Consider the following 27,907-nt stretch of genomic DNA (forward strand, 5'->3'; position numbering starts at 1 on the left):
GATAGGGAAGAAAGAGCTAACCCCAACAAAGGCTGAGAGCTGAGGCAGCTTATCCACCCCCCAAGGCTGGACACACACACAGAAGATGTGATGGGTCAGTCTGGAGATCGCTCACCTCTAGGTACCGGTTCTCCCCTCTTAGAGCCATCAGGAAGATCAGAATGAAGTGACACTGAAGTTTGAAAGAAGGAGACATGCTGGCCTTGCTTCTGCAGCTGTTATGCTCAGCTCCGAAGGTCTCAGGCTTTGCTTCCCACACCTTCGCCCAGGCTGAGAGCTAGAAGCTGGTAAGGTCCCCTTGCTGGGTCTCTTTTATAGAGCAGTGAGGAGGGGAGGCTCTCTGTCCCTTAACTGATCTGAGCTCAGTAACCATGGGTTACCCTGTCTCAGTGACAAAGTGCGTGCTGATGACGAGGGTCCCCCTCTCAGCCACAAATTTTCAGAGTGGTCCAGCATTATTCACCAAGAATGATTTCAGGCACTTACAACTTACTGAACTAAACTGTGGGAGAGAGAATGAGGTAAGACTAGAGAATAGAGGAGGGCATTTTGCTGGATCTGCCAAATGCTGAATTATCTTCTCCTGTGGATATTTAGGGAATTCTTGGTGTTGAGAAGCAAAATGACAAAGTTACACACATGCATAAAATACCCAAACACATGTAACCTTATCATGCAGGCTTGTCACAGAACCTTGGATGGAATCATGCTGGAAACTATCAGAGAATACAGTATTCATGCAATTGCTCATGTCTCTCAGGAAGAAACGTGAGGTGTTTTTAGTTCCAAACAGAAGCTGAACAGAAGCTGAAGTCTGATTTTGCAGAAAATGGCAATGATGCAACTCAAGCTTTCTTTCAGTCCCTTCGTCTTTGCTTTATCCTTGTCCAGTTTCTTGTAAGCATTTCTCTAATGGAAAGCTAACTCAGGCATCTATGAACTTCTGGATTTTAGCCGAGCTTTGGCATTTAGCCCAAATGTATACATGGTAGGACGCACTCCTGGGCCAGCTAACTGCGGCCATGACCTTGGCATCCATCTGAACCAGTGAGAGATGAAGTCATTCTATTTCACACCTCCAAACACTTAGATTAATTTAATAATCTGGTAGAAAGAAGTGTCCACAAGCTTTATTATAACTGCTTATCAGCAAAAGTACAGGGCTAAACAAATGACTTAGAGATATAGAAGTAAGTATCTTTGCTGATTAGATAGACAACAGTTGCTTCCCCTTTATGTCAAAATTTGTGGGAAATATGGGGATGCTAAACTTTTGGCTTTCCAGTTTACGTGCTAAGCAAGGCAACTAAAAATTCTAAAACCATCATGTTGTTTTACCTCTCTCTGCTTGAAAGAAAGCATGATACTAGCTTGCTTTCTTAATTAAATTAGTACAAATAACAAGACCATAATACAAGTTTTCACTCAAGGAAATGGTTGTATTTTTAGTTTATAAATACTCAAAATTAAGCAGTAATTTACCTAGTGGTGTTGATATTTTCATATTTAAGACTGTTCGAGCTCTAAAGGGGCTGCCTCTTAGTTGTTTAACTGGGAGGCCTTCTTACCATACTCCAATTTTGGAAACAGTCCTCAGACCAGAGAGCCTGAAGGGGAAAGGTACCCAAAGGTCATGAATCCTGGCCACCATGTTCTTCTCCCCATCTTGGGACTGTTTAGACGTCTGAATTTCAGAGAGGGTATAAAGAAACCTGAGAGAAATAGTACAGTAGAAAAAAAATGGTTTAACACCAGCTTGCTTGGCCTCGAACATGCCAGGCCATCTTCAGGCCTCTCTCCCTCCCTGTTTGTGCCTCAGAAAGCTCAGGCACACTCATCCCACATGCCGTGGGCCCATTTTCCTTTTCTGTCAACCTAGCTATAGCCTTGGCTTGCTCCCAGGATTGAGCTCAGACTCAGCTTGGAGACTCCTGTTTATCCCACTTTGGGGGTCTGGCTTTGGTAGCATCACCATGGAGATGATCTTCTCCAATGTGCCCCTTCACACACACACACACACACACGCACACGCACACGCACACACACACACACACACACCCCAACAATGATGTTGCTAACATGCATTCATGTTTCCTCCTCAAGAAGTGCACGCAGGAAGAGCTGGGATAAATGAGGGCAGACATAGCAACAGATAGATAATATTGTATTTTATATAACAACCCACAAATTATCACATATCGATGAACTTTATTTCCACAAAATGTGTTGTGTTCATCAGCCTAGCAAATATTTACTAAGCCAGTAGAAATTGTTTCTTGGCTTTTGTTTTGTTTTTTTTTAATTAAGAGTAACAACAGGAGAAGATATTTGCAAATGATATCTGACAGGAGGTTAATATCCAAAATATATAAAGAACTCATACAAGGCAACATCAAAAAACTCCCAAACAATCCAAAACAAACAAACAGTCTGATTAAAAAATGGGCAGAGGACGCCTGCCTGGCTCATGCAACTCTGGATCCTGGGGTCGTAAGTTCGAGCACCATGTTGGGTGTAGAGATGACTTAAAAATGAAATCTTAAAAAAATAATAAAATAAAATAAAATGGGAAGAGGAGCCGAATAGACATTTTTCCCAAAGACATACAGATGTCCAACATGCATACATGAGAAGAGGATCAATGTCACTCATCATTAAGGAAGTGCAAATCAAAATCCCAATGAGGTAGCACCTCGTGCCTACTGGAACGGTTAAAATCAAGAATACAAGAAACAACAAATAGAGGATATGGACAAAAAGGAACCTTCATGCACTATTGGTGGGAATGTAAATTGGTATAGCCACTGTGAAAAATGGTATGGAAGTTCTTTAAAAAATTAAAAATAGAAATACCATATGATCCAATAATTCTACTATTGGGTATTTACCTGAAGAAAATGAAAACATTAACTTGAGAAGATATATGCACCCCATGTTTATTGAAATATTAAATATAATAGCCAAGACATGGAAGCATCCAAAGTGTCCATCAACAGATGAACAGATAAGGAAATGTGGTATATATACACGATGGAATATTACACAGCCATAAAAAGGAATGAGATGGTGCCAACTGATACGACATGGATAGACCTAGAGGGTATTATGCTAGATGAAATAAGTCAGCCTGAGAAGGACAAATACCATACGGTTCCATCAATCAATCAATCAATCAATCAACCAATCAACAAACAAAAAACAGAATCAGAACTGTAAAATACAGAGAATGAACTGATGGTTGCCAGAGGGAAGCAGGGTTGGGTGAAATGGGTAAAGGGGATTCCTGCTATGGAATGAGTAAGTCATGGGAATAAAAAGCAGAGCATAATGAACACACTCGATGATACTGTAATAATGATTTAACAGGACAGATGACAGTTATAGCAGTGGTGAGCAGAGCATAATGTATAAACTTGTCAAATCACTAAGTTGTACACCTGAAACTAATGTAACATGTGTCAACTCTACTCAAAAAAAAAAAAAAAGGAGTAAGTAAAGTATAAAAACTAGAACCTATTGGGGAAAACTAAGAAGACTGAACAGGGGAAAAAGAGAAGCCAGGTAGCCATTCTCTATGAGCAAAAGGATAAAAAATGGGTGAAAGCAATGGGAGAGTAATTTGGATGAGACAGAAGAAAAGTTCCTGGAAAATAAGTAGGTCTACATCTGCAAACAAAAGATAAATTGGGGTGCCTGGGTGGTGCAGTCATTAAGCGTCTGCCTTCGGCTCAGGGCGTGATCCTGGCGTTCTGGGATCGAGTCCCACATCGGGCTCCTCCGCTGGGAGCCTGCTTCTTCCTCTCCCACTCCCCCTGCTTGTGTTCCCTCTATTGCTGGCTGTCTCTCTCTCTCTGTCAAATAAATAAATAAAATCTTAAAAAAAAAAAGAAGATAAATTGTTTTCATGGACTGATTTAGTCATTCAAAAAACTAGCTTAATATTTCAAAGCCAAAATCAACCAAATTGGTTATTTTGAAATACATTCTTAGTAAACCCAGAGTCCCTAGACATGCTAGTTTGAAATTATCTGCATATTCACCTCCATTCTCTGTACACATTTTTTTTCTCTCCATATTTTCTGAGACAACCTCTTTAATGTTGATGTTGATACAGTCCCCGATCAGTGCTTTTTAGGTCTTAAACTACTGCTGGGTAGGGTTAAGACGTTCTTTTTGTTAGGTAGGATTAAGACATTTTTTCTTTCACAAATCCTCAGAACAAACTGTCACCTGTGTTAAGTCTGAAGGTCAAGGTGGCCACACAATATAGATTCATATTCAATTCATGAACATGGGCAGTTGGGCGGGATTTTAAATTGTGCTGAGACTGAAGAGGCTCACCCAGACAATTTCTGAGTATGCAGAGGGGACTCTGTAGTCACCCACACGGTCTGTGGTGTGACTGTGACAGCAAGTGTAAACTTATGGAGAGGAGTCTATTCAGCTCCTCTTCCCATTTTATTTTATCGTCAACACCTTATACACTGAGGTATCAGGAAAAGCAGGGGATTACATAATCCCAAATCTCTTTCTATTCTAGGGTCAATCCCAAGACCCCCTTAAGTATTCCCTGATTGTAGCAGTAAACTTTTTCTTTTGTTAATCACTTTAACAGAGAACACCACTGATGCATGCTTTAGAAGATCCTCCTTTTCCCTTTCCTGAATGATATGTTGAAAAGTTGAGAAATGGTACATATGATTGAGTTCTTTAAGAAATAAAGATGACATGGGGCACCTGGGTGGCTCAGTCGGTTAAGCGACTGCCTTCAGCGCAGGTCATGATCTTAGGGTACTGGGATTGAGCCCCATGTTGGACTCTCCCTCTCTCTCCCCCTCCCTCTCCCACTGCTTGTACTCTCTCTCTCGTTCACTTGTTCTCTCTCTAATAAATGAATAAAATCTTAAAGAAAAAAGAAAGAAAGATGACCGAATAAAACTCATTGTTAGCCAACAACAACAAAAAACTAATTTTTAGTTGCATTCAGGATGACTTGCTATTTGAATAAATTTGGCTATTTTTTAATGCAACTGCTTTTAATAGATAAGATTTATTTTTCAGATGTATTTGAGATCAGGAAGGAAGAAACTAAGCAAATACACTTGGGGAACTAGTATAAACCAACCTTTGAATGAAACCCTCATGTGTCAGTGATTTTCAACCCAAATCCATTATCTTGTTTTGTTCTACTTAAGATGACCAGCAGTGATATGTGGAATTTAAGAAACAAAACAGAGAATCAGAGGGGAAGAGAGGAAAAAAATAAAACAAGATGAAATCAGAGAGGGAGACAAACTGTAAGAGTCTCTTAATCACAGGAAACAAACTGAGGGTTGCTGGAGCGGAGAGGGGTGGGAGGGATGGGGAAACTGGGTGACGGACATTAAGGAAGACACATGATGTAATGAGCACTGGGTGTTACATGCAACTGATGAATCACTGAACTCTACCTCTGAAACCAATAATACATTATATGTTAATTGAATTTAAATAAAAATTAAAAATAAAAATGACCAGCAGTGAGTAAAGATTAGGACTTTGGGGGGTTGCAAGTGACTGATACCAAGTTTGAACTTAAGCAAAAAGGGGAACCATCAGGACGCACGGACATCCTGTACCCTGCATGGGCAGAGAACTGGAGACAAGGGTTTGAACTCCTAGCTTCCAGTCTCTCTGCCTCAGGCTGCCTTCCCCTCCGATGTGCAGTGTCTGTGGCAGTAAACTGGCCACCGACCATTTCTAAGCTCTACATGTTACCATTTGACAAATAAAAAAAAACACCCTGAATCAATGTTCTCATCATCTCCAGTCCACACAACTTTGTGGGAAAAGGCTCAGAGCCCAGCAGATAGGATCCTATCATAACATAACTGCTCTCATGACAGCCACATGGATGGAGAAGGGAGAAGCAGTTTCCAGAAGGGATGCTGACTTCACAAAATATATAGGTATCTTCAAAAGACTGAAAAAACAAAACAAAACAAAAAACCCTGGTTTAATGACTTCTTTGATCATAAATTTTCTCATCTGTAAAATGATGATCTACAATGTGTATTATTTTAGATATTAAATATTATATGTCCCACACAAAGGAAAGCTGCCAAACAGTGATGATAGGAGAAAATGAGAGATTAAATGATCTGCCCACATTATCACCATGAGTCAGAAACAATGTCTAGACGAAAAAGATCTCTCTATCTCCAGCCAGGTAATTGACTTTTCTTTAAAGACAACAGCCCTGGAAATTAACCCCCAAAATTTTATTTTGTGTTTTAAAAATGACAACGCTAGCAGCACAAAGTGAGATGGCACAGCACAAAGCAAGATACCGTCAGGCCAATAAGCACAAAGGAGACTAGGGACCGTTCGTGTTTGTGCGTTGGCTTCCTTGACTTTGGAGTGACATTGTTATCTCAACTTCCTTCACGCTTACTCCAGAATATGCCATGACTAACATCTAGCCAATAGATCATAATGAAATGCAATTTAATAATCCCTCACTGCATGCATCAAAGGGAAAAGTACAGCCGGGTCCAGGACCGTTGGTATGTTTGTCATTAGGTAGCGGTGACGCGCATGGGCACATCACATCAGCCTCTTCTCTGACGGAAGAGAAATGAAGTGTAAAAAGTCTCTTTTCTTGGTGCCTTAAAATAAATCTAAAGGAGAAAAGTCTGCCTATTATGTGGAGTGAGAGGAGATGTTCTAAATACAGAAATCAGTAGGGTCAGCTGCAAGCTAGGCACTGGTGAGCTCTCTGTGGTGCCTTCTTAGCACACTTTTGTGAGACCCCTGCCCGTGGCCAGCTTGCCTCACCCCTCTGTCAACCCTCCCTGCCTTCGAACCCACCTTCCTTCCTCCCTCTTTCCCTCCCTCCTTCCTTTCCTTCCTTCCACAAACTGTGAGCAACAGACTGAGTTGCTCTACACTCATAGTATTGTACGGATACCCTGAAAACCCTTTATCACATTTTATTATAACTTTTAATATCCCTGTCTTTGACTCTAAATGTAAACCCCTGGAAGTCTGGCCGGGTGGCTCGTCCTGTCCTGTTCTCAGCACGCGCACACGCGCACACACACGCGCACACACACACACGCCCCTGGAACTCGTGGATGGTACCTAAAAGCAAATTGAATGGAGGGGCTTCTACACTTCCTACCAAGTTACAAATTAAAGAATTGTCCCCACTACGATATTGGCTGACCACATCCAAAAATGTGGCAGCAGCCACGTGATGAGAGTCAAATGGTAAAGCCCCAGGGAAAGGGAAGAGAGGAGGGTTGAAGCCGTCGGAGAGTTGGCTTTCCAGGACCACAGACAGCTGTGTGGTGTGGCAGTAAGAAAGGTAGGGGAAGCTGGAGGGACAGGGCTGGGCTCAGGTGGGGCACAAAGACTCGGTCATCATGACAAATAATTTTACAGTGCAATACATAATAAAATGAAAATTAAAGCCATGATGAACAAAATGTCAAAGCTTTAGATAAAGACGCCCTTGGTCTTAGTGATACTTCCTTTTGCCCGAGGCTCCATTCTGACCCAGCACAGCACTGTGGAGACAATACCCCAAAGGAGTAATCAAGAACTGTAGGGGTTTCATTCTGGTTTCCATGTGTGTTAGCTATAGAGTGGAAACAAAAGGGCTCTAGATTCAGGGTCTCAAGTCCCAGATCACTGGGAGTTTGGACAAGTTATTCCCTTCATCTCTAAGATGAGGAGGAAGTGGGTGTAAACAGTCAGCATCACAGCAAGAAACAGACGGCGCTCTCAAATGGGTCATTTTTGGGGAGTTTAATAAAAGGACTGTATACAAGGCAGGGGGAGGTGCAGCATTTCGGGACGAGAGAAGAGAGGAGTTATCTATCGCCCAGCCTCCGCGGCCACAGGAGGGTGAGAGAGGAGAGAAGGGGTCAGGGGAAGATGTCTAGCCTCAGAGGTTGGTGGGTCCCTAAGGTCCTGTGATAGCTTTAAAATTTGTCTGAAATCCTTTAATGGCCCTGATACAATGTGATGAAAAGGCCCTTTACCTCTGTGAGCTTCCTCTCATAAACCCATAACCCAGTCTAATCACGAGTAAAACAGACAAATTCCAGTAGACAGGCATCCTACAATATATCTGATCTGTACTCCTCACAACTGACAGGGTCACCGAAAACAAGAAAAGTCTGAGAAACCGTCGCAACCAATAGGACCCTAAGGAGAGATGACGACTAAGTGTAATCTCTTAAAAAATTAACTCTTTATTCTATTCATACCTAGTCATGCCTTGGTTTTCCCTCAGCCTCCTTTGCTCTGGCTTCCAGCTCTACCAGGCAGCAGCAACTTCCCTCACTTAGGTCATTCCTAATTTTACATCTGCTGATCGCTTCCATTACTCCCTGACTACTTTGCGTTTTTCAACACTTTCCTGTTTTCTTCATTTGGAACTCTTATTCCTTTGATTTTAGGTAAACTTGATTTTCTAAAAAAGCCAGACATATACTAACTTTGAAAACACCAAAAAAATGATCTAAATACCAATTTTATTTCATAGTATTTCACCACACACACACACACAATTCTGAGGCGTGAAACTCAACAACTGACTTTGTCTGCATCTTAAACAGTGGAAGGGCAGAGTCAAAGAAAAGCTGAAAAGTTTTTTCCTTACAAAATCTTTTCTCTCTTTAAATTTGAAATATATGATTCTAAAGAAGCAAATCACTTGTAATTGGGGGATATACTAATTTGCACTTAAAGTTATTGGCTATGCTTTAGGGAGGCAATATGATGTGGAAGACAAAGATACAAATCCTGAGATTTCAGGTTTAGGTTTAGAATAGGTTTGGGAGCCCCTGGGTGGCTAAGTCAGGTTAAGTGTCCGACTCTTGATTTTGGCACAGGTCATGATCTCAGGGTCGTGGGACTGAGGCTGGGTTGATCAGGCCCCATGCTCAGCAGAGAGTCTGCTTCTCTCCCTCGCCCTCTGCCCTTCCCCCCGCTCATGTGAGTCGTCTCTTTCTCTAAAATAAAATAAATAAATAAATCTTTTAAAAAATCGAATACTTTAATGTATGATGGGCAAAGGGATGTAGGCACATTCAGTCAGTTTAAAGGCATGAGGTGCTGGTACAACTGGATATCTGTATGGAAAACACACACACACACACACACACAACTTGATCCCTACCTTACACCATACACAAAAATTAATTTGAGATGAATCACAGACATTGACATAAAAGCTAAAACTATGAAGTATACAGAAGAAAACATAGGAGAATATCTATGTAATCCCAGGACGGGCAAACATTTCTTAGGTGACAGAAAGCACGAACCATAAAAGACAAACTGGTAAATTGAACTTTGTTAAAATTAACCTTTCTGCTCATCAAAAGATACCATTAAGAAAATGAAAAGACATGCCACAGAATGGGAGAAAATACTGTGAATTCATATATCTGACAAACCAGTCATATAAAGAAAACAATTATATTTTTAAAATGGGCAAATGCCGGACTGTCTGAATGGCTCAGTCCGTGATGCGTCTGACTTTGGCTCAAGTAATGATCTTGGGGGGGTGGGGGTGTCCTGGGATGGAACCCCACATGAGGCTCCCTGCTCAGTGGAGAGTCTGCTTGTCCCTTCCCCTCCCCCCCAACTCCTGCACGTGTGCCCAAGCAGGCTCTCTCTCTCTCAAATAAAATCTTTAAAAAGTAAAATAAAATGGGCGAATGCCTTGAATAGTCACCTCACAAAGGAAGATATATAAATTGCCAATACGCACATGTGAAGGTGCTTGGCATCACTTGTCAGCGGGATATGCAAAATAAAACCACAATGAAATACCACTTCACATCCACTGAAGAGCTGAATTAAAACTAAAAAACCCCTGATGACAGGTAGAGACTGGCGCCAGTTGGGTCCCTGGAGCATGGAAGCCCCACGCCCTTTCCCCATAGCTTGCCCTATGCATCTCTTCCAACTGGCTCTGAGTTATATCCTTTCATCATAAACCAGTAATCTCAAATTCACCATTCACGAAATGCAGTGTGAAGAGATCAAAGCTCATACTCAAAGAAACTAATGCAAAAGTCCTAGGACCAGTGCCTCTGGGCTCTCGCCAGGCTATTAAACTATTATGGCCTAAAGTAGAGACAGAGCAGTGCGCCCCTACCTGTGTCATTGTCCCAAATACGCAACCATCTGGAAAACTAGAACCGCACCAGGGTAAGAAAAATGAAAAAAGAAGACCTGGGTTATGTCACATTTTCCAGGTATTATTCAAGCCCACAGCTCAGTAAATACAAGGCTGACATAAAGATCTACTAATTTCCAACTTAAAAAACATTAGCTTTTTAAAAAACTGACATTAGGAAAAATGTAAAGTCAAACAAATTGTACTTATGTAATGGAAAAGTACTTGGCAATAAAAAAAAAAAAAGAACTACTGATCCATATGTCAGCACGGATGAATCCCAAAAAGTTACAATGATGGGGGGAAAAAACAGACAAAAAGAGTATATGCTGCATGTTTGCAATGTTCTGGAGCTCAGACTTGGCAAAATCACTTTGTGGTGATAGAAATCAGAACATGGTTTGCCCCTGGGGTTGGGGATTGACTGGGCACAAGGAAACTTCTTGGGAGAAGGAAATGCTTTATATCTTGATTGGGATGGGGGTCACATGGTATATACATTTGTCAAAACTCATGGAATTGTACAGCTAAGATCTGTGTATTTTATCACACATAGATTACACCTCAGTTAAAAACACTGAGGGATAAAATCATGGTGAAAAAATGCACGATACCTTCTAAAAGCTTCATGAGAGACACCGACACTTTTGTTCCCTAAGGAAGGCTACTGAGGTGTAACTAAGAGAGCTAAAGTAAAAAATAAGACAAATTAGAAAAAGGAAGAGGGGATGAGAGAACAGAGGAAACAGAACAGGAATGAAAAGGAGAAAGGGAGAAAGACAGGGAGGAAAGAGGTCTGGGGGGTGCCCCTCATAGTCCTATCCCAGTGCTACCTTCTGAGATAGCACCAACATTTTTTGAATTGTAAAATACGTAAGGTGCAGAGAAGAGTGTGTTAAGTGTACATACACAGTTTAAATGAGAATACTACTAAGTTGTATTACCATCCCTCTTCCCACCACTCAGTTTAAGAAACAGAACACTACCGGGCTCTACCCCGGAGGCATCCCCCTTACTCTCTGTCACAGGGACCAAGCGTTTATCCCTTACTTCCCTATGGTTGTGGGTCACCTAGATTTGTATCCCTAAGTGCTATACTGTTCCAGTTTGAAGGCTTCAGGAACAGGCGTAAATTTAGTCTGTAAGGAAGCTTTTCCCAATCTCTTACCTAGAAGGGTAAAGTCTGGGTGCTGGTGTTCTGGAGCCAAATGGAAAAATCTGGAAGGGCTCTGCATTTGGGATTCAGTGTGCAAAAGATCGCTCATTTGTTCTGGTTTTGGTATGGTGCTAGAATTTCGAGAGGCTGGTGTCCATAGTACAGAGGCGCTCTGCAGAGAATGAACCTTCAAACTTTTTTTTTTTAAAGATTTTATTTTTATTTATTCGACAGAGATAGACACAGCCAGCAAGAGAGGGAACACAAGCAGGGGGAGTGGGAGAGGAAGAAGCAGGCTCATAGCTGAGGAGCCTGATGTGGGGCTCGATCCCAGAACGCCGGGATCATGCCCTGAGCCGAAGGCAGACGCTTAACCACTGTGCCACCCAGGCGCCCCAAACCTTCAAACTTCTGGGGAGCGGGGGAGGGGGAATGGATAAGAGGCTCAAGGACTGAGAAATGATGAGAAACTGCATCTTGAGATCTAGCAGCTTCTCCGAGGCTTTCAGCAGTGTTTATTTTGGTGCCTTCATCTCCTCCCCACTCCGTCCAGCACACCCGCCAGGCTCAATTTCAGCAGCAATCCCTTTGAGCGGGTTGGTCTGTAGCTTCCCCCACTGCTTGCCTTGACACTAGGCTTTCTCTAGCCTGAGCAGAGAGCCCAAAGTGGGTTTGGATCCCAGGACCCTGGGATCATGACCTGAGCCAAAGGCAGATGCTTAACCAACTGAGCCACCCAGGTGCCCTCTCACTATGGAGTCTTAAAGGTAATATCTCTTTGAGTCTAGGATCAAGAATAAACCAACAGCAAAACTGAGGACTTCAGAGGGGAGGGGGGTGGGGGAATGGGATAGACCGGTGATGGGTAGTAAGGAGGGCACGTATTGCATGGTGCACTGGGTGTTATACACAACTAATGAATCATCGAGCCTTACATCGGAAACCGGGGATGTACTGTATGGTGACTAACATAATATAATAAAAAATCATAAAAAAAAAAAAAAAAGAATAAACCAACAGCAGGGAGAAGATACAACAATTTATAGTCCTGGAGGAGAAACAAATCAATTACTTCTCATAAAGTCATGAACACTCAGAATTGGCTGCCTCCCCCAGTATTCACTCATTGCCTTCTTGTCCATTTAGACGAGAGCTTGAAAGGAAAAGAGTAAAAGCATGAGGCATGCTGACAAAGGAGTTGCTTTATTTATGAGGCTAAACGGTGGATTTTAGATTGCCACATACAGCATCTCATAGCACAACACGCCTGTCCGTGAAGACCTCTGGGTATTCTGAGAGCGAGAAGGGTCAAATTAATCTCAATGATGTGTCAAATTAGTGATCATATTAATTCCATATTGTCAGCTGCTCTTTGGCAGGTTTGATAAACCACATGTTAAATTGATTATGCAAATTATCATAGGTAAATTAAAACATCTGCTCCACATATCATCAGATTTCAAGGTGAAAGTCTTCCTGAAGGTGAGTTCTCAGTCCCATACTAAATGTGCCATGTCCTCTGGTTACACTGTGCATTGGTCTGCCAGCGTCTCTCTGCACCGGTATGTTTTTTTTCTGACACCACACATCGGATGCTACATTTTCACAGCTCTGAACAATAAGCTAGTGTGATTTTTCATACGTAATGCAAGCTGACAGGACCCATAAAAATGAGAGTGAAAAGTATAGCATAACTATAAAAGATTTACCTTTTCATCTCATAAAAGGGTAAGTCATGAGGTCGCAAAGGAGCTACAGGGTGGACACAGTGGAAATCATCCTAGGAGAGGCCACCTGAATACACAGGCTCTGAGAACTGGAACCTTGTTTACTCACTTCTTCCTGTTAGTGAGACCACCTGGCCTTGCCCATGTTACTGGGCATTTGTTTTCTCCACTACCATCGCTTCGCATGGCACTTTCAATAAAGAAATATGAAGTAATACTCAAACTTTAGTTTTCCATAAGAATCAACTCAGGAGCTTGTTAAAATGGCAAAGATGATCATTTAGTAGGATGGGGGTGGGGGAATATAAAAAAACAACAAAACAAAATGGGGATACTGTAACGTAGATGACCTTTGAAAACACTATGCTAAGTGAAATAAGCCAGACATAAGACAAGCATTGTACGATTCCACTTCTATGAGGGACCTATAATAGGCAAATTCATAGAGACAGAAAGTAGAATAGTGGTTAACTGGGGTTGAGGGGAGGGATGGAAGTTTTTGTTTAATGGGTATAGAGTTTCCACGTGGGATGATGAAAAAGTTCTGGAAATGGATGGTGGTGATGGTCGCTCAGCAATGTGAATGTTTGTAATACCACTGAATCATACACTTAAAAATGGTTAAAAGTGGTAGATTTCATTTTATGTGTATTTTACCACAATAAAAAGAAAGATGTAGCCATGAAGAAATGAGAATCGATGAGTTGTATTATTTAAAAATGGGGATAACAACTCCTGTTCCCTAGGTTGTTGTGAATATTGAGCGAGACAATATTTGAAAAGTGCCTAACGCCGGGTCTGGCGTGCAGCCAAAGTTCAGTAGATGGTGGTCGCACCCAAGGAAGACGCAACTGCTCCTTCCCGTCCACAGCAACACTGCACGGGGTGTTCTGGAAGGTGAGTCGTTACGTTCCAACGCTCATGCAGCCCAGGCTTGATCAGATCAGCGACTTCCCAGTGCTCTGAGATGCCTTCAAACTGTCCAGGGGAAGGAGCCCCCCCCCACCCCCCGCAGGTTGTTCCACTACTTCTAGAAGAGGCTGATGGGCACTCCAGAAGATTCTCCCTGCACCACGGCTCCCATGAGGGAGAACACACCACTAGGATAATATTCTCATCTCCTGTGGTCCCTTGAGGGAGGCAAAACTGCCCAGCAACACAGCTGAGAAGAAGATGGCGGGGCGGGCGGGGGGGGGGGGCACACCCTGGGGACCCAGCTGACCTCAGGCTTCTTGCCTGGCTTCTCTGAGGCATCCACCAGCGACACAGGTCTTGAGCAACTGCTTGGATCTCACCTCATCTCTCTGTGCTGATGCCCTCTATTCTCCCTCCTTTGAACCACCTCAATTCTACACAAAACTTAGCAAATTGTTGACTCTTTACAAAACATATCTATAAACATTCTTTTAAAGAAAACTCCCACGGTTGCAAATAGCAGGAACTAAGATTATTACACTAAATTAAATTTGATTGCAAAAACACCTCTTTGTTTTCTCTTGGATTTAATATTGATGAAGCAAATATAATTTTGATTTCTAATTAGTTTTAGCTCCCACTGGTAAGGAGCTGCTTTGTTTAAGTCTTAAATATTACAAAGAATCATTAAAGGCTTTTCTTTTCCTGATTTTTATACTCTTATTTCCCAAACCCCACCAATAAAAAAAAAAATCAAGCTTCATTTCCTTTTTATTTTAAAACTGTTGATGAATAAATAAATGGCTTTTCTTTGAAAAGGGTAATAATGAAGCATTCATCTGTGGAACAAGGATAGTGGGAAGCTCAGTGGGGCTTTCTTTTTCTTTTTTTAAAGATTTTATTTATTTATTTGACAGAGAGACAGCCAGCGAGAGAGGGAACACAAGCAGGGGGAGTGGGAGAGGAAGAAGCAGGCTCATAGCAGAGGAGCCTGATGTGGGGCTCGATCCCATAACGCCGAGATCACGCCCTGAGCCGAAGGCAGACGCTTAACCGCTGTGCCACCCAGGCGCCCCGGGGCTTTATTTTTCTAATGAGAGCTTCATAAACGACCTTTACTCCTAACTGGTCACTATAAAGGCATAAAAATCTCATATTGTTGAAAGCCTGGGGAAAAGCTCAGAGAAACAGTTTTCCTCCAACCTAACTGACTTAGGTCACCTAGGCTGTACCTGTAGGACATCAAAGGAACTGGTTGGTCTTGCACAAAACCAGACGAACAAGAACACAAACCTCACATCAGTGTGAGGGAAAAAAAACAACAAAAAGAGTCAACATTAAATGCCTGAATTTACAACCTGCTGCTTTAAGATACGCAGACACAATACAAGTGACCTTTGAAAAACAACTGACATCTTGTGAAAAGATACTGGGAGGATCTGGGGTATAAATTATATATATATGAAATGAATGAAGAAAAAATAACTCATAATTTCCCCATCTAGAAATGGGAAAACGGGTTTTCCCAGAAAACCACTGTTACAGACCCCAACCCTATTTCTCTGTGTCTCTGCACGTGCGTATGTGTGCATCTGAGTGTGTACGTACTGGTGTCAAATTTTATACACTGTGTCTTAGGTGTACAAAAAAAAAAAAAGGAAAGAAAAGAAACTTTCTTTTTTCCCTATAAGTGATCTCATCTTGTTCTCAAGACTGCCACTTGCCTTTGGGTGCCAGGCTCCCACAATCGGTGGTCTCCCAATTCCAAAACCAGTGTTGTCAGATTCCCTGCCCATCTGGTCCTTTCTACAGCACTTCTTCATTCACGCCATGGTTCAACCACACAAAGGGGCTGAAAGTGAGGATGCCTGCTATGAATTAAACGCTTTTATCCCCCCCCCCAATTCATACCTTGAAGCCCTAACCCCCAGTGGGATGGTATTTGCAGGTGGGCCTGTGGGGGGTGAGGAGGTGTATGTGAGGTCATGAGGATGGGGTCTGGATGATGGGATTAGTGCCCTTATAAGAAGAGGAGGAGAGCCCAGAGTGTGCTTTCTCTCCCTGGCCCAGTGAGGACATAAGGACGGAGGCCTGCCTCAGGAACCGAATCTGCAGCCACCTTGGTCGTGGACTTCCTGAGCTCCAGGACAGTGAGAGACCAGCGTGTGCTGTTGAAGCCATCCCATCCAGGCTATTTGTTACAGCCTCCTGAGCCGACTGAAACCACACCATGTCCTGGCTGTGCAGTTATTCACCTCCGGGTGGCTGGGGCTAATCTCTAGAGGGGTGATAATCCTCCCTATTTCTGCTGAGCTGTTGAGAGGACCAACTAAAGTAATAAGCTGGAAGCTTTACAATGCTTCCAGGTACAAAGCAGAATCTAACAAATGCTGGTTCCTGTCTCCACTCTTTCTCTGCCTGACACACAGACTCCACGTAGCTGACGACTCTGTTCCTCTCTCAGGAGTTCACTGAATTGCCAAGGAGGAGCTCAGAGTACTTAACCATAAAGAGAATAAATCACTTTGAGTTTAAGGCATCAGTGTGTGTTCGGAGGGCTTTCCGGCCCCGAACAAATTGCTCCTCCTGAAATGCCACTGGCCCTGCAAAAAGCAGAAGTACCACATCAACTGGGATCTGCCTGTCTCTTGGATTACTCTTTATTTGCTACCAGTGGGTTCATAGGTTTCGAACCTACTCCCGCTGACTTCAGAACAGCCTCTTGACCCCACCTCAAAACCACAAATGGCATATTACATATGTGCAAAAATACAAGTTAACATCAGTTATGTTTTGTAAGTTTGGGGATTCTTTTATGACTCTACTTAGGATAAAGGCAGAAACCATAGGTTTATACCAAAAAAAGAAAAAAAAAAGGAATGAATATCTCTACCATAAATTAATAGCTTAGGCAGAAAACACACTAATATAACTGAATCCACAACTGTATCTCCATCATAGATCACAAATCATCATTGAAAGGACCCAAAGGGGCCCCTTTAAAGACAGATCTGACTTCCTTTGCTTGTTTGCAGTTTCCGTAAGTGTGCAGACCTCAGCATCCCACTGTCTCCACAACTTCCAGCACAGAGCTCTTAACTTTGCAGACTCCTTTCTAGCTCTCTAGGCTGCTCCTGAATTAACCTGGGTATCCATTTCCACAGAAAGCTTGCCATGCTGCATTTTTTTAAAGAAGTGTCTCCTCTAGGGGCGCCTGGGTGGCTCAGTCGGTTAAGCATCTGCCTTCAGCTCTGGTCATGATCCCAGGGGCCTGGGATCCAGTCCCCCATTGGGCTCCCTGCTCATCAGGGAGCCTGCTTCTCCCTCTGCCTGCCGCTCCCCCGGCTTGTGCGTGCTCTCTGACAAATAAATAAATAACATCTTAAAAAAAGAAAAAAGTCTCCTCTAGTGGACTCCTGAACCATCCCCCAGATGGGCAGCGTATCCGGAAACTGTAGGAGCACACACACTCTTCTTCTCCCTAGATCCCCCCTCCCCCGAAGCGTACCTCTGACAATTGCTTAAAACTATCAGTGGTGAGTCAGACCGAGCGATCAATAGAACAGAGATCTGCTGTATTCAACAGAGATATGAGCTGCCTTAGCTGACGGACTACTCAGGAATCCTCAGAGCTGTTTTCGGTCAGGAGCTTGGGAAAGAACTTCCTGCTACAGACTGAACAGGGGGGTTAATCCCAATTGCCTCCTGCCCTACACAACCGCATCTTCGGCTCTGTAGCCCAAAACCCACACGGTGAGATCTGTGCCTGCTTACTATGGAAATCAGGTGAGACTAGGATCTACTGTGCTTCCCAGCCCAGTTCAGGCCTGGCTCTGCTGTGCCCTTGGGTGTGTCATGTGTGCGGACCCCCACTTCCTCCTCTGTAAAATTCAGACTTGCACTCACACACTCGCCAGACCTGCTGAAGCAGAGGAATAAGAAAGGAGCTTGCTCAGCAACAAAGAGAGTCCCACCACTGCTCTGAAAAGGCTGGCAGCGTCCAGGCCGGACTTCACACATGACTCTGCTCTACAGGAGAATTTAGGAAACCCTGGATTGGGAGCTTGCTGGGTCTTCTCTAGCTTTCGGATTTCTCTGATTTACAAATGAAGAACTCCTCTGGGCAGAAGCAGCAGGTGTGTCTTGACTGCAAGTGCCTTGCCCTGTTACAGAAAGAGCAGGCCAGCAGCGGCTTTACGCAGTAACATCTCAGGGTGTGAGGCTCCAGATGCTGTTAGCACCATTTGCCTCTTCGCATAAAGCTGTACACAGGCCTTCTTCCTTCCCTTTCGTCAGCTTCTGGTGCCTTCTATTCATTGCACCTCTTTCCTTTAGCAGAAGGAGGTTGGCATCTCTTTCCCTGAATTAGTAATGAAGTTTCCAGGTGAAGAGGCCCCCCCCACACACCCACACGAGCCTCACTCAAGAAGTTTTTTCAGCAAAAAAAGTGCACTACGCATGTACTTTCTCCCTCCCATGTAACAAGCCGGGATGAATATATAATTCAAAGACCAACCTTCCCTGCGTGTTTGCACGTGTTGGGGGCACTGTCTAGCTAGAAGCCTGCATTCCGCCTTCGTGGCCCTGTAATTTGCTCTCTAGGGTGTCCATCAGCCAGGCGGACGGGTAAGCTCCTCCACCGCGGGTCAGACTCCAAGAGCGAAGGAAACACCGGAACGAGCTAAATAGCTTCTTTTTTTTTTTAATAATAATTTTTTATTATGTTATGTTAGTCACCATACAGTACATCCCTAGTTTCTGATGTAAAGTTCCATGATTCATTACTTGCGTATAACACTAAATAGCTTCTAACCCAGTAAGTGACGCTGGGAGGTTGCGGATGATAGAACCCCACGTGGACATGAAAAGAGCTCTTGTTTTTCACTCATCCCCTATCATTCTGGAAGGGGAACTGGCAGCTGTGTGTGGCTTTGCCGGTTTGCTACTCTCTGCACCAGAATTCAGAAGGAGAGCAGCATGTCTAAGCGGCTTCCCCCTCCTGCCTCACCCCTTCTCTGTAGAGCCTCTGTTGTTATTCCATACAATACGACAGGAGGGACAAAGGATTCTCTCTCCCGCGCCCTGAAGACGCATTATCTCATTTTCAAAATGGGCTCCGGAGCCGCAGGCACACCACCACTCACATGTAATTCTGCCCAGTAAAGACTGCTCGGGAAGCAAGCAGGTTTGGAAACTTCAGGCATCCTTTGTGGCTTACACGTCCTCCTCCTCCGCACTGGGGAGATTACGCAGTTACAGTCCTTGTTTCCTTTGCAACTGAAAGACCAAAAAGCTCTAATTTATAGAGGTCTCTATTGTGTAAAAATGACAGTGAATGAGACCCTTTGTTTCAAAACAGAGGAGGCGGTTCTGACTCAGGTGCTTCTAAAGGATGCTTGAGGTCTTTGGAGATGGGAGCGCAGGACGCAGTCCTCCCTCTGTGCTCCCATGCGTGTTCTAACAGCCGAGGCATGTCAGCGCCCCGCCTTCTCCGCCCTGTCCTCGACCAGAGAGGCCAAGGGTGTGGGATGGGGAACACACACACACACACACACACATACACAGAGAGAGGCTTGGCGTCAGCAGAGCTCAGCCTGAACCCTGGCCTCACCATATCAGCTACCTATGACCCTGAGAAAGGTGCTTTACTGTTCTGAGCCTCGGTTTGCACATCTGTACAATAGTACTAATCCTCACCGCACAGGCCTGATGAGTAGATTCGGTGTCATGACACGGGCACAATGCAGGGACAAGGCCTGACCATCACAAATGTCAGTCCTCATCTCCCTGGATCCCCCCTTTGTACACCTGCCACTTCATAGGTTAAAATTCAAATCCTTATCTCATTTCTTCCTTCTCCAAATGCCCTTTGGGTTTCCTTGTATAATTTTCCAACAGTTCTCTTCAGGAGCCTGAGCCACCACCCGGGGGGGCCATGAACTTGCCCGAGCCCTTGAGGTGAATGACCTGGCAACGCAGGCTGCTTGTCTGAGAGTGGCTACGGAGGCCTAGCTTGTTACCAGGAAGGGATTTAAATGTCAAGGGAAGGGGCGCCTGGGTGGCTCAGTAGGTTAAGCATCTGCCTTAGGCTTGGGTTATGATCCCATGGTCCTGGGATCGAGTCCCACATGGCGTTCCCGCTCCATGGGGAGCCTGCTTCTCCTTCTGCCTGCCGCTCCCCTGCTTGTGCTCTCTCTCTCTCTGGCAAATAAACAAATAAAATCTTTTTAAAAACATGTAAAGAGGGGCGCCTGGGTGGCTCAGTTGTTAAGTGTCTGCCTTCGGCTCAGGGCGTGATCCCACCGTTCTGGGATCGAGCCCCACATCAGGCTCCTCCGCTGGGAGCCTGCTTCTTCCTCTCCCACTCCCCTGCCTGTGTTCCCTCTCTTGCTGGCTGTCTCTCTGTCAAATAAATAAATAAAATCTCAAATAAATAAATAAAAAACATGTAAAGAGAGAAGGATGGGGCAGCCTGACCTTTTGAGACTTGGAACTCCTCACCATTCACAATGCATTCAGTAAATCATTTTGAACACGTACTATCTACTAGGTATCATTCTAGATGCTGAGGAAAAGAGCAGTAAACAAGGCCAACTCAGGTCCACTCTCCTGGACCTCAGTCTGGTGAGGACAGACTCTCTTAGTCAGGCTGCAGTAATAAATACCATAGACAGAGGGCCTTAAACAACAGACATTTATTTCGCAATTCTGGAAGCTGGAAGTCTGAGATCAGGCTCGCAGCAAGGTTGGGCTCTGGTGAGAGCCCTTTTTCTGGTTTATAGACAGCCACCTTCTTGCTAGGTCCTCAGCAGAGAGAGAGAGAGAATCGCTTCTTTCCTGTCTCTTTTTGTAAGAGCACTAATCCCATCATGAGGGCTCCACCTTCATGACCTAACTGCCCCCCAAGGGCCCCACCTCTAAATATCATCCCACTGGGAGGTGGGGCTTCAACACATGAATGGGGGAGGCACACACTTAGTCCACAGCAGACACTTTATGATCAACCACATAAACCAGATAATTCTGATACTAGAAGTGCAATGAAAATAAACCAAGAAATAGGACCAAGAGTGATTGGTGGAGGGTCCTTTGGAGAAGAGATCAGAACAGCCTCACTGAGGAGGTAACATCTGAACAGGGTTGAGAAAGATGACAAGGAGCCAACCACACCACAAGGACCTGGGCAGAGGGACAGAACAGCTTGGTATCCCTGACTGCACACCCACCCCCAGAGAGGGGCCAGGTGACTGGAGCTCAGGGGAAAATGATGTGAGGTGAGGGTAGAGAGGCAGGTAAGAAGCCAGATCGGAAGGGCTTAGTAAGCCAGGATAAGGAGCATGGGCTTTAGAATAATCTCGCCCAGAACGTGAAAGGACCTCAGAGATTCAAACACCACTTGCTTTGGGGCGCCTCAGACAAAGACAGTTACTGCACAGTTCACTTCTTGTGGTCAGCATCTTTGCTTTGGGTCCTAATATCTTGCTCCCATTTCTATTAGTATAAGAAGAAAGCAGCAGAAAAGCCCGAAACCTGCACATACCTCCGAGAATCACAAACAGACTGAATGAGGACAGTTGCCCCAGCCACCGAGCATTTAGCCACTGTCCTAACTCACGATGAAGTCAGTAACAGGACACTCAGAGGAACAACAACCGGGAAACACAGACAGGAAGCTGGGAGAGAGAATTTCTAGTCCTTGTATTTACTGTGGAAATTTCTAAGAAAAGAAAATCATAAACCCGAGAGCTTTGCAACTCTTCAGGGGGAATCTTTTCTTTTCTATTTTGAAAGGCTGACTCTACTGCCTTGATCCACACACTGTTACTATGTGGAGAAGAGAGTTTCAATCTGGTCTCATCCGCCCATCCCCTCTCCCGCACCCCTCTCATCCAGCCCTTCTCTTGTTCTAGGACTGCTTCCCATCTGTTCCTCACGTATCTGCATCGGGGGGTGTTAAGCTTTACACTGAGTTGTCTCTGGAGTCTCTCTCCCCAGCCCCAGGGCTCCTGCTGGGGTGATGGGGTGCTTTCCAGTAGGTTCTGCAGCAGCTCCCCAGGGGAGAGGGGCTAAATGTCAGTCCCACTCACTCCCTCGGTCCTTGCCAGCTCCCCTGATGCGCTACCACTTTCATCTTTCCCCCCAAACGCATTGTCTGAATATTGGGAAAAACTGAACTTGGTTTGTATTTTCCTTTTTTTGGTCACCCACCAGATTGGATCATTCTATAGCAGAGGAGGACACCAGGTGAGTTCTACTTCTCACTCTTTCCAGAAAGAACAAGCTTCTCCACGCTCATGTATCTCAATCATCTCCCACTACTCCCAGTGACTTGCAGCTCTGGTCTGAGCCCGACAGCAGCCTCGAAGAGCTGTGAGCCAGAACCACCCAGCTAAGCGAAGAAATCACTCCTGACTTCGGACCCTCAGGAAATATGTGAGATCGTAAATGTTTATTTTTTAGGCTACTAAGTGTTGGTGTGGTTTGTTACATAGCAGCAGACATCTACACAACACCTATCACCCCTCTCATCCGTACCTAACTTATCTGGGGTCCTAGAGACCAACACTTCTTAAATTTTAAAATGCATGCCAGTCACCTGGAGAACTGTGTTAAAAATGCATGTTCTGCGGGGGCGCCTGGCTGGCTCAGTCAGAAGAGCATGTGATTCTTGATCTCTGGGTCTTAAGTTCAAGCTCCACATTGCGGGGAGAGATTACTAAAAATAAATAAACTTAAAATTTCTCTTAAAGATTTTTTATTTATTTGAGAGAGTCGGGGGGGGGGGACGGGACATGAATGGGGGGAGGGGCAGAGGGAGAGGGACAGAGAGAATCCCAAGCAGACTCCCACTGAGCAGGGAGCCCAACCCGGGGTTCGATCCCAGGACCCTGGGATCAGGACCTGAGCCAAAGGCAGACGCTTAACCCACTGAGCCACCCAGGCGCCTTTAAAAAAATTTTTTTAATGTGTGATAATGGCATTAAAAAAAAAAAAGGTCCACATTTCCCCCTACAATAAACTTTTATAACTTCTGTAAGGAGAAATGGTAAAAGGCAGTTGTGAATTTCAGGGTAAAATCAGCGAATCCGTGTCACCCTGCTCTTCACGCCACAGTGCTGACATGCTGCCACAGTGCTGACATGCTGCCACAGTGCTGACGTGCTGCAGCACTTCCTCACGGCCCCCTCCCCAGTTTATCAGGCCCCCTCCCCAGTTTATCAGCGTAAGCAGTTTGCTCCAAAGCCCCCAAGCGCTAGGCACCGCTTGAGGCAAGCTAGTCCTATTCCAGGCAGACCCCCTCCTGAGAGTGATGCTTTTCAAAGAGGCTTTCCACTTTCTTTAGCCCTTGATGAGCACTCAGGAACTTCCTGACATCACAGGCCCACACAGGCGCTTGAAATCCAGCCAATGGCTGTGTAGTACGTTTCTTGCTGATTACTGTAACATTTAAATTGGGCACACTGACTGTAGTTGATGTACGGCTCCGGGTGACTATTTCTGCTCTGCGTTGCACAGAGTAAGTAGCATCCATCATGCTCAGATGCACGGCCTTTCGTGGAAGGTGGGCACGCATGTTCCAAGTTAGGCGAATTCCAATGAAGAAAGCATCGTATACATCATTACGCTGGGCAGCAGGTGGGAAGAAGCCTCAGCAGTGGATCAACCTCTAATGCTGATTGAAGGAAAATGTGCATTTCAAGAAAAAAAAAACCATAAAAGGTACTCTAAAACATTCACAAAATTTAAAACACAAAGTAAAAAACCTATTGGCAAAAAGGAAACTGGGATAATATGCATTGTTAGTGAAGATACAGAAAAAAGACTCACATGAAAATTCTGAGAGTATAAATTGGTAAGAAGTTTTTGGATGGAAATTTGACACCATAAATAAGAAATTTAAATATAAATATCTTTGACATAAAAAAATCGATTCCACTTTTAGGAATTAATCCTACAGATAGACTCTGCTATTGAATTTTGTTCCCTCACAATTCATATGTTGAAGCCCCAATCCCCGATGTGACTGTTTTAGGAGACAGGGGGTTTAAGACGGGCTTTAGATCTTCAGTCTAACAGTAAAAGATGTCTTCAGACATAGCCAAATGTTTGGGGTAGGGCAGCTGTCTTCCATTTGAAAACTACTGAGTTAGGCAAAGCCTTCTCTGATAAAACATCAAAAGCATGATCCATTTTTTAAAAATGATACACTTCAGGGCTGCCTGGGAGGCTCAGTGGGTTAAGTGTCTGACTTTGGCTCAGGTCATGATCTCAGGGTGCTGGACTGAGCCCCACATTGGTCTCCCCATGGAGCAGAGACTCTCCTTCTCTCTCTCTCCCTCTGCCTCTCCCTCCCCACCACTCGTGTGCTCCTTTCTCTCTCAAATAAACTCTTAAAAAATAATAAACTTGACTTCTTTAAAATTAAAAATTTCTACTCTGTGGAAGATAATGTTCAGAGAATGGAAAGGAAGAAAATATTCACAGAACACATTTTTGACAAAGGTCTTATAATCTAGAATATATAAAGAACTCTCATAACTCAAGAATGAAAATATAAACCACCCAACTTTTTTAATGGGTCAAAGATTTGAACAGATATCTCACCAAAGAAGACATATAGACGGCAAACAACTATATGAAAAGTGTTCAACATCATTAGTCATTAGGAAAATCCAAATCAAAACCACAGGGAGACACCGCTTCATAAGTTTTAACTTAAAAGTCTATAATGGCTGGTTCACTGGGTGGAGTGAGCAACTCTTGATCTTGGGGTTTGTGAGTTCAAGTCCCACACTGGGTGTAGAGATTACTTAAAAATAAAATCTTAAGGGGCTCCTGGGTGGCTCAGTCGGTTGAGCGTCTGACTCTTGATTTCAGTTCAGGTCAGGATCTCAGGGTTGTGAGATCAGGCCCTGTGTAGGGTTCAGTGCTGAGCGTGAAGCCTGCTTATGATTCTCCCTCTCCTTCTCCCTCTGCCCCTCCACCCCCCACCCCAGCTCACATGTGTGCTCTCTAAATAAATAAATAAAGTAAGTAAGTAAGTAAAAGTTATAAATCTAAAAAAAAACAAGCAAACAAAAATCTAGGATACCACATTGCCCAGCAAGCCCCTCTTCGGTACAGGAGATATGAAAACTTACGTCCACACAAAAACTTGTAAATAGCAGATTTCATCACAGTCACTCAAAATTAGAAACAACCCAAATGTCCTTTTATTAGTTAATAGAGAAGTTGTGGTATATACGTATAATGAAAAAGACTATTCAACAATAAAAAAGAACAAACTACTGATACATACAAAATCAGCAACCTCAAATGTGTCACGCTAAGTGCAAAAAGCCAGACTCCAAAGTTATGTGGTGTATGATTCCATTTATATGACACCGGAAAAGGCAACTATCAAAGCAAGCCTGATGGATTAGTTGGGACGGAGAGGGTGGGAGGGGCAAGAAACAACCAGGACCCCCACCCCCACCCTTTTTCAATCCTGGGATGTTTCTTGTTTTTAAATTATCTTCCAATTAAAAAAAAGGTTTTAATGCAAGCTAATAAATGGACCGTCAGATGCCTCTGTGGCTAACGCCAAAGCACTCGCCTAACTTGCAAGATGCATTCATTTCCCAAAGTCGTAGCGTACCCACACGTATGAAAAGGGAGCCTCTAAAAGTGAAACTGCTTACATGGACATCAGGGGTTTTAAAATGTTCTTGGGCCTTAACTTTCGATTGTTCTTTGACGGTACTTGATAACATGTGGTGACCAAATTACTATCACTTAGGAATTTTTGATAGAGATTTTTGCCACTAACCCTTTAAAAAGATCGTTTCTTGGGGCGCCTGGGTGGTTCAGATGGTGAAGCCTCTGCCTTTGGCTCAGGTCATGATCTCCGGGTGTGGGGGTCGGCTCCCGGCTCTGCAGAGAGTCTGCTTCTCCCTCTCCCTCTGCCTGCAGCTCCCCCTGCTTGTGTTCTCTCTCTCTCTCTCTGTCAAATAAATAAATAAATAAATAAATAAATAAATAAATAAATAAATAAAATCTTCAAAAAATAAAAAAAAAGACAGGTTCACTTAAAAAAGCATGTGCTTAACTTCTCCAATTTGTGGGTGCCATGACAGGTGCCCAGGTTAGAAAGAAAAGTAAGGCAGTACAGAGCTGAGGACGTCCTCTCGGAGAGAAAGACATTCTCATAAGCTGGCAATAAGGGAGGAATAAAGATGTGGGAGCGAGAGTAGCAGGAATTTCCTAATAAAAATCAAGAGCGCAGCAGTATTTTCTGACCAGTGTTCCCTGCTGAAACATCAGAAATTAGGTAAAAGTACAAAGAAAATATTAACATTGCTTATAATGCCGCCGTCATGGTGAACACCTTGGTGGGCTTCCTTTCAATCTTTTTTCAAGGGGTACATACCCAGCTGTTAGAATTTTGGTTGAGGGCTCAAGACAATAGGTGTTATAGTCTGAAGGAAAGTTGGAGAACACACTGCAAGACTTGTAAGAGATGGAAGAAAGCCCAGAGGGCAGACTCAGCTCCTCACCGACCTCCAGGAGTGATAAACGTCAAAGATGCAGAGGCTGAGAGAAGGGTAGACGTTAGAGGAAAATTCCAGGGAGAGGTCACCTGAACACCGTGAGGCCCACACTCCTCTGCAAACCGCAAACCCCTCTTTCTCCTCCAGGGCTCAGGACGTCTCTTTTTAGTCTCAGAGGAAATCTTTTCCTCTGGGATAATTCCCTCTCTCGACATGTTCCTTGGAGGCACTTCACAAAATTGCCTCCATGGCTCAGTTTCTTAAAAACAAAAGTGAGGAAGGGAAGTGGTTTTCAGGCAACTGGTACTTTCCACCCCATCCCAGGCCTTGCCTTTGTAAGGGAGCCCTTCTCCTGACTGGGATAAAGAAAATGAAAAACTGCAAGTAGAAATGAAAGAGGACTTCAGCTACCTCATTTTAACCTCGCGCTTTCTGATGAAGTTCTTCCCGATGCATCTCTTACAAGGACTGGTCTCAGCCTGCAAGACCACGACCGCGTGACTGACCCCAGGACAATGACCGATTTGACCTTCACTGCCCGCCTGCACGGACCCGCCCACCTCTGTCCCGTATTTCCCTTCTATAAATCAGACAGTATTTTCAGCACTTTGGAGACAGCCCCTAAGACACTAGTCCGCTGTCTTGGAAGTGCTGGCCTCACTAAATTAATTCCTTTCTGGTTTCACCACCACTCGACTCTCTGCCTTTGGATTTGTCACTGGTGAATGGCCCAACCTGGTGTGTCTGAGACGCCAGGAGCCAGGTGCTCTTGTATCCCTGTGCCCTGCTATAGAAACAAGAACTTTAAAACTTACAAATTCATGCTGAAGCACTGTTTTAAAACCCATTTGGGACCATGCCAAATACTGAAGTTGGTATTATATAGTAGACGCGTCCCATCAGAGTAGATGTTCTTTGAAAACATAATGACTGCATAGCAGTCCTTCTTCTTCTTCTTCTTCTTCTTCTTCTTCTTCTTCTTCTTCTTCTTCTTCTTCTTCTTCTTCTTCTTCTTCTTTTTTAAGATTTATTTACTTAAGAGAGAAAGAGCACTCACGTGAGGGGGGGATGGAGATGCAGAGGGAGAGAGAGCTCAAGCAGACTCCCCGCTGAGTGCAGAGCCCCGGGCCGGGCTCCATCTCACAACCCTGAGATCAGGGCCTGATCCCAAATCTGACTGAGCCACCCAGGCGCCCTGCAGTCTGTCTCTGGAAAAGAAACTCTCTGAGAAAGCTAGAGAAGTCAAGGGCTGAACAGCCTTTTCCCACTGCAAGCATCTGGCTGGTATCTCTTGTGGGCACCAGCTTGAGAGAGCAGGTTGGATAAAACCCACGAGCTGCAGACTCTAGGCCAGACCACAGATGTCTGCCGTGTCACCATTACCACGGTCTTCAACCTCATG

At 44.2% G+C, this 27,907-nt stretch overlaps 1 protein-coding gene across 7 annotated transcripts in view; it reads right to left on the minus strand.

Annotated features, from left to right (window-relative positions):
- Positions 1–27,907, minus strand: part of CRHBP (corticotropin releasing hormone binding protein) — a 129,055-nt gene that overhangs the window by 50,928 nt on the left and 50,220 nt on the right. For 6 of the 7 annotated variants that reach the window (XR_015724466.1, XR_015724468.1, XR_015724464.1 and 3 more), the window contains 3 exons: positions 26,595–27,539; positions 25,785–25,958; positions 116–1,712 (listed from right to left, as the gene is read on the minus strand). Coding sequence is in view for 1 of the 7 variants with exons in the window: in XM_087862055.1 (XP_087718181.1) it covers positions 116–196 (81 nt within the window). In the remaining 6 variants the exon portion in view is untranslated. The remainder of the gene's footprint in view (positions 1–115; positions 1,713–25,784; positions 25,959–26,594; positions 27,540–27,907) is intronic. The other variant, XR_015724469.1, reaches the window with a different exon arrangement.

The sequence above is a fragment of the Ursus americanus genome, chromosome 5 (assembly GCF_024610735.1).
Source record: "Ursus americanus isolate L20-20 chromosome 5, mUrsAme1.1.p, whole genome shotgun sequence".
Classification (NCBI taxonomy): domain Eukaryota; kingdom Metazoa; phylum Chordata; class Mammalia; order Carnivora; family Ursidae; genus Ursus; species Ursus americanus.